The 6,901-nt window shown below is 39.5% G+C and overlaps 2 protein-coding genes across 5 annotated transcripts in view; both read left to right on the forward strand.

Annotated features, from left to right (window-relative positions):
• LOC106298392 overlaps nt 1-729 on the forward strand; it is a 1,848-nt gene extending 1,119 nt beyond the window's left edge. For both annotated transcript variants that reach the window (XM_013734504.1, XM_013734503.1), the window contains exons 5-7: nt 74-127; nt 226-289; nt 396-729. In XM_013734504.1, the coding sequence (XP_013589958.1) occupies nt 74-127; nt 226-289; nt 396-520 (243 nt within the window). In that variant the 3' untranslated portion in view covers nt 521-729. The remainder of the gene's footprint in view (nt 1-73; nt 128-225; nt 290-395) is intronic.
• Nucleotides 730-1,294: 565 nt separating this feature from the next.
• On the forward strand, nt 1,295-4,572 carry LOC106296958 (DNA (cytosine-5)-methyltransferase DRM1-like). 3 transcript variants are annotated; one of them, XM_013733220.1, is made up of 12 exons: nt 1,295-1,339; nt 1,671-1,726; nt 1,819-1,914; nt 2,001-2,094; nt 2,182-2,231; nt 2,314-2,413; nt 2,500-2,546; nt 2,632-2,742; nt 2,841-2,937; nt 3,049-3,146; nt 3,267-3,950; nt 4,025-4,572. In XM_013733220.1, the coding sequence occupies exons 2-12, from the start codon at nt 1,724-1,726 to the stop codon at nt 4,460-4,462; spliced, it is 1,818 nt and encodes a 605-aa protein (XP_013588674.1). In that variant the 5' UTR covers nt 1,295-1,339; nt 1,671-1,723; the 3' UTR covers nt 4,463-4,572. The 3 variants fall into 3 exon arrangements, with proteins under 3 accessions (XP_013588674.1, XP_013588676.1, XP_013588675.1); XM_013733222.1 differs by having other exon boundaries at nt 1,819-1,896; XM_013733221.1 differs by having other exon boundaries at nt 1,301-1,339; nt 1,649-1,726.
• The last annotated feature ends 2,329 nt before the right edge of the window (nt 4,573-6,901 follow it).

Consider the following 6,901-nt stretch of genomic DNA (forward strand, 5'->3'; position numbering starts at 1 on the left):
AAAAAAAAAAAAAAAAAAAAAAAAGAATAAGAAGAAGAAGCAGATAATAACTTGAATTACCATTTTTATTCAGCAAAAAGGACAAAAGCCAAAAGGGCCTTTGGAAGCTCTCCGACCAAAACTGCAGGTAAAAGTTTAAAGCTCGCTTTTTTTTTTTCATCTTCTTCTGTGTGTTCTCCACATGTTTCTTTGTTTGTCTTGATATCTATCTGTTTCACGAAACAGCCAACCCCGCACCAGCAACCAAGGGCAAGACGAATGGCCTTATCTTCAGGCGATAACTCTGAAGGTGACATATTTTTAGATAAATGAATTCACACAAACCTTGTTTTCTTGATTTCATTTTGACATATATCAACTCTTAACTCATTCAATGCATCTCTCGTGAAAATCAGACGCTGAGGCTGACACCAACGAACCTCTGGATGACCAACAAGCTAGCGCATCAGCTGCTGACAACGCCAAGGATGATGGAGGCATCGTCGATGCTGCTGACGCCAAAGACAACATCAAGTCATGAACAAACATATCACAAGTCAGTTTACAGAAGAATAAGCGACCAGGCTTGCTTTGCAGTGGTTGTAGTAATATCGAGTCTCTCTCTTTACATTATATTCCATACTTGGGTACCAGCAAATCTGTATCACCATACAAAACCTAGTATCTGAAACGTCTATTTGGACGATTTGCAAATGGTTTGCTTTTATTGATCCATTAAATACCCTCTTAGTCAAAGTTTCTTTTTTACTCATCTGAACACCAATCTTGGCATCTTTACTCAATCAAGTAAAGTTATGACATCTTACTCAACGCTTCAAAATGATGGAAATGGAAAGTCAAATCCAACACCATGAATTGACAAACATTGAGGTTGTTTCCTTCTTGACTCGACCTTTCTAAAGTAACTTTGGATGTTACCACCATTAAAATGGAGCTTAGAGCAAACGTTAGTTCTAAAACATAGAAGACTCACCTTCCTTGAAGTTACCATCGTTCTCCTCTTTAACGTCGCTTGTTGACAGTGCCTTGTGGTCAAAGGTGCTGACTCAAAGATGCATTTCGTGTTGTAGCACCGGCCAAATGTCGATTAAGTTTTTTTTTTTTTTTTTTTTAATGTGAACGTGGCATAGTAAGCTATTATAGAGGGGTTGCCAACTAATGTTTACTTGGCATTTTACTCAACCGAGTAACTGACGTGTTACTACTATGTTTGTACAAGTTTTTACGGTGGGGGGGAGTGAGTGGTTTTGAAGTGATATTTAAGAAAAAAAAAATGATATATCATTTACGGTGTGTCGGTGTGCTGATGATCTGCTCCTCTCCTCAGGCAAACATTCCGGTAAGAGATTCTTCTCGCTGCCATGCAACCATGTGAACAGAATCTCCATCTGTTTTTTTTTTTCATTCTCCCTTTGGATTCTGAGAGTCTTGTTGTCGCTTATGGGTAGTAGAAAGTCTAGAGACAAAGAGACCATTGCTCCTGCTCCATGCAGCTAATGTTGCATGTATGACTAGGATTTCAATATAGAAACTACTAATTAAGTTCCTCTTAGAGAGTCGCACAAAAAAAAAAAGTTCCCCTTAGAGTCTAGAGACAAAAAGACCATTGTTTATATCCCAAAACTTACAATATGATGTTGTTTAGCAGGTTTGTTGTTTATTTGTTTTAGCAGGTTTGTTGTGTATTGGATGAAGGATACATACATTAAATTTATTGCAGAAAATGGTAATGTTACACCTGAATAATCTTTCATATATAGGTTGTAACTCTTGATATGGTATGGAAATGATAAAAAAAAAGTTTCCATGTTTCTTCAGGCAAAACATTCTGCTGGTGATGACGATGATGTAAATTGGAATACAGATGATGAAATTGATAACTTCCAATCGTCTCCTGTAAATTATATATCCAAAGTATCAATTCAACCTTGTTTCTGAATTCTGAAGAAAAAAACTCCTTTAAAGAATATTTTTATGTTTGTTTTTGTGTATGACATTAGAGAAACGTAGTTCATATGGATGAGACGGTTGCCAAGTTCATTGAGATGGGATTCTCTATCGAAATGATCGGTAGAGCGGTTGAAGAAACCGGCGGTTAGAACTATTTATTTATTCTTTTGGTGTTATCGTAGTTATGCGTTTATGCTGCCTGTTAATCAGTGAAATTTAAATAACGTGCAGGAGAAAATCCAGAACCTTTGATGATTCTTGAAACTCTCTTCAAGATTTCTGTAAGTTTCTTACTGTGAATTATTTATGTTATTTGTATGTTTCTTTTCTTTTCCTTGACTCCATTCTGTGCTTTGTGTGCAGACAAGCTCTGAAGCTAGTTCATCTAAATCTAAGGTCATAGACGAGCTTATTGGTATGGGTTTCTCCGAGGAATTAGTGATCAAAGCTATACAGGAACATGGTAATGACATGTCTCTTACTCTCCTTTTTCCATGGAATTGGGAAACTTCAGTGTGGTATCTTGAAACTGTCTTTGATAATATGTAGGAGAAGAAAATCTTGAGGAGATAACAAATGTACTTCTGAGTTATGCAGTAAGTAGATACTGTGATTCTTGTATCTTTGACATATAAATGCACATAATGTGTCACCTATTGAAGGCTTGTTACTGTTTCATAGGAGGCAGAGAAAATGCATGAAACAGAGAATGAGGACATCAACAATAACTACTTCTCAGATGATAATGATGACGTTAATATTTTCTCAGGTCTATCATCCTCAGATGAAGAGGTATATACACACATTGTTCGAGTTTCTATGCGTTTCTCATTTTACATTTTTAGATACTGTATAACATTGTCTTCTTTTTCTACTTCGGAAAATAACAGAACGAGTTACACTCTTTTCATGAAGATGGTAGATTGCAAGATTTGATCAAAATGGGATATCCAAGGAAAGAGGCTTCCATAGCTCTAGAGAGATGTGGTAACCTCTTACTAATTTATTTCCGTGATGCATTACAGAATTTTTCTTTTTCTCTTATAGATGCAATCAGTGTCCTTGCAACTTATTCATGTATCTCCTCAAACTTTTCAGGAGAAATTGCAAGTTTGGCAGAGGTTGTTGACTTCATTTTTGCTGCTCAAATGGCACGGCAACTAGATGAGTTTTGGGCAGCTTCTGATGAACAAGAGGTAATAAGTTTAAGTCCTCTTGAAGAACTTAAGACATCCATCAATTTATGTTTCTTTGACGATGTTACTATACTAGGTTGTTTTTCATCCTTTTAATTGACCTTTTGATTGTGCGTGAAGCAGCGAAGAATTAATGAGCCACCACCAAGAAGGAGAAGGCTGAACACTGACATTGCCAGTGATGACGAGCTCATCCGTCTACCAAATCCAATGATCGGGTTTGGTGTACCTAAGGAACCTGGACTTATAACTGATAGGCCAGTCCCCATTCCTAATATTGCTCTAGGTCCACCCTATTTCTACTACGAGAATGTTGCAATGACACCCAAAGGTGTTTGGGCCACGATGTCTAGTCATCTGTATGACATCAAACCTGAATTTGTGGACTCCCTGTACTTTTGTGCTGCTGCGAGGAAGAGAGGTTACATTCACAACCTTCCAATCAAGAACAGATTTGAGATACAACCCACACCACATTATACGATACAAGAAGAGTTTCCTTTGACCAAGAAATGGTGGCCTGCTTGGGATAAAAGAACGAAGTTGAACTGTGTGTTGACTTGCATCGCCAGTGCTCAGCTCACAAACAAAATACGCAAGCGTCTTGAAAAACATGAAAGGGATCCAGCTGTGCAGAAAGATATAGTAGATCAATGCAAAAAATGGAACCTGGTTTGGGTTGGTAAGAACAAAGCTGCCCCTCTGGAACCATACGAGATGGAAAGGCTTCTAGGTTTCCCAAATAATCATACTCGTGGTATAAGCAGAAAGGATCGCTACAAGTCTCTAGGCAACTCATTTCAGGTACTAAGGCTCTTGTCAGTTCAATTCAAGTATCTTGGTCTAAACTTGTTTTCTTATCATTTTTTGTCCGTTAGGTTGATACTGTTGCCTATCACTTGTCTGTCCTTAAGCCGTTGTACCCAAAAGGCATAAACGTCTTGTCACTCTTCACTGGCATAGGCGGTGGAGAAGTAGCACTTCACCGTCTCCAAATACCAATGAAGCTAGTTGTGTCTGTTGAGATATCAGAAGTCAACAGGAACATATTCCGGAGTTTTTGGGAGCAGACAAATCAAAGGGGTGATCTGATAGAGTTTAGAGATGTTGAAGAGCTTGACGACCATAAGATAGAGGGACTTATGGACCAGTACGGAGGGTTTGACCTTGTTATAGGTGGTAGCCCCTGTAACAATCTAGCTGGAGCTAATAGGGTTAGTAGGACTGGACTTGAAGGAGACCAGTCATCACTGTTCTATGATTACTGCCGGATTCTAGAGGCTGTTCGCAGCAAAGCCTCAAGAATGAGGAGGTAGAGTATCTCTTGTGTAGATCACTTTTTTTTTGCATGGGTTGCGTTCAAACTTGTATGTTGCATGCAGCTTCTTTTTGTGCCTCTCTAAGATATCAAGAATACTTTATATTTAACCATACTACACTTTAAGGGTTTTTTTTTCACTTGCTAGAGCAGTAGAGCTCCTTTCACGCCATAAAGTTGGCCATCTCTATTGTTGTTTTTTTTTGAAACATAATAAAGCATACAAGCTAAAAGTAGAGAAACCTCTAAGATAGAATGACAGCGAACTCGAAGCATGGCTCGAATGCGTCAGAGCAAGACTCACAGCAGTGCTAGAGGCTTGAAATTTAAGCATGACTCGAATGCGTCAGAGCAAAACTCACAGCAGTGCTAGAGGCTTGAAATTTAGTCACTTTGTATCGTGACGTTAAGATCCAATCCGCACCTCGGAATATCGTCGAAACGACATCCGTTGCATCTTCAGGCCCCGAATGGACCGCTACACAAGATGAACAAACGGCTATAGATAAAGATACACACCTCCATTTAGTGTTTGGGGGGTAACTGAGGCATGGGGTAATACGGCTCGCATCTCCTGAGAGAAGTATGATAGTGATGAAAGTGGTGTAGATTGTCCCGATGAACCCACCGGTAAATAGAAACTTCGAAAACTCTTCTTATAAGAGAGATAAGGCGTTGTATGCATATCAACAGTTTCGGTAATATTTTCAGTGAACCCACCGAAAAATATTAGCAAGTTGGACCAAATGACCAAACTCCCCCACACAAATGTGGGCTTTGAAACCGACAGACTTCTAAGAAATGGGCTGACCTTTTTATAACCCTTAATGGGCCAGGCCCAGATAGTTATGTTGCTAGGGTTTGGGTCACCAAATTGTACGCCGCCGAGGCTACGTGTGGAGGAGATGAAGAGCGCGGTGGGGCTGAAGCTGGTCTCATCGGAGTGAACGGTTTGCGCAGCAAGGCAGATCGGAGAAGAGATGTAGCCTTTGATAGTACAGAAGCTCTCGCCGGAGTAACAGTCAAGATAGACGTCTGACGGAGTAATGATGATGAGGGCGTGAAGAGGAAAGCACAACCTCATTGTACCTCGTGCTTTTTGAACTGCTCGTCGGATTAAATGTGGAACCCCGCTGACACTGGACGCCATCTCGGGAGCAGAGGTAAGGAGGAAGTGTTGCTGTGAATAGGAATGGGATTGTCGGAGCATTTCGTCAGGCTCGAGTCTGTTTACGGGTGCGGATGAGCAAAGGCTGCGACTGCTGAAGAGCAGAGTACACGAGTGGAAAGAGATGGTATAGGAATGAGCCGCGGTGCTACTTGACCGGGCTTTCCGGGAACCCCCAGAAAAAGGTACTGATCCGGTTGGCTCGAGCCAAGGCCCTGAGACCACGAAGATCTGAACAGAGGGTGGCGGCGCCAAACGATGAACAGAGGATGCAAGAGTGGACATCATAACAGTAAGAAAGAAGAACTTGAAAGTGAAGCAGAGGGAGAGAGATGATGGACAGTCCCGACGCCGGCGAGGAAAAACGTCACCGGCGCCGGAAGATACAGATCTGAGGGTTGTCTCGATTTTAGTGCTTGGGAGCGTTTTTTGAATATTCGGAATGGCCATCTCTATTGTTGTTGATTTGTCTTTTATTAACAACATGAAGTTAAAGATTTACAATAACCGATCAAAGTAGATTCCTGTTATATCTGTATGTGTCTTTTAGGTTTAGGAAAATTACTATTTCTAAGGATAATTATGTATTTCTAAAAAGGAAATGAAATTTGGTTTTGATGCTAATATAAATATTGATTTAAAGAATTGTAAAATTATTCATTTGTATAATAATATACAAATTTTAAATGGGTATTTGCCTCAATTCGTTCTGCTTGCTTTGCTTTCTTCTAGTCTTAGATTCAGATTCGCCTTTGTTCATAACACTTGTGATGTGAGCTATGCGTCTATGACAAAAGCCATGACGTCTTTTACTCAAACAAAACAAGGCTTCACTGGAAGAGTGGTTGATGAAAATGGAGTTTACGCACTACAGCCTCAACCTTGAGTATGAGGTTGTTTTCAGGAAGGGAGAAAAATAAGGGTTTGAATGTATCAAGAAAACCAATAAACATCAGGTTTTGCGACAAATTGAGTCGTGCAAAGTTTTGTCTCCAAAACTTATTCAAGATTTTGATAAAAATTGTTTTCAAACAAAAATAATGAATTTGAGTTCTAAATAATAAAAGACGCAATGAATTCTAGATAAATAATAACGTGCATCATTCTCAGTTATAAAAAATTCTCCGTTATCTTCAAATAAAATTTCGATATTTTCGGTATTTGACAAAGTAGAGAGAAGAAAAAGATAGTGCTGAGCAAATAAACCGAACCCGAACCGATCTGAACCCGAACCGATCCGAACCCGATCCGATAAAAATGAATCCGAAC

The sequence above is a fragment of the Brassica oleracea genome, chromosome C6, assembly GCF_000695525.1.
Source record: "Brassica oleracea var. oleracea cultivar TO1000 chromosome C6, BOL, whole genome shotgun sequence".
NCBI lineage: Eukaryota > Viridiplantae > Streptophyta > Magnoliopsida > Brassicales > Brassicaceae > Brassica > Brassica oleracea.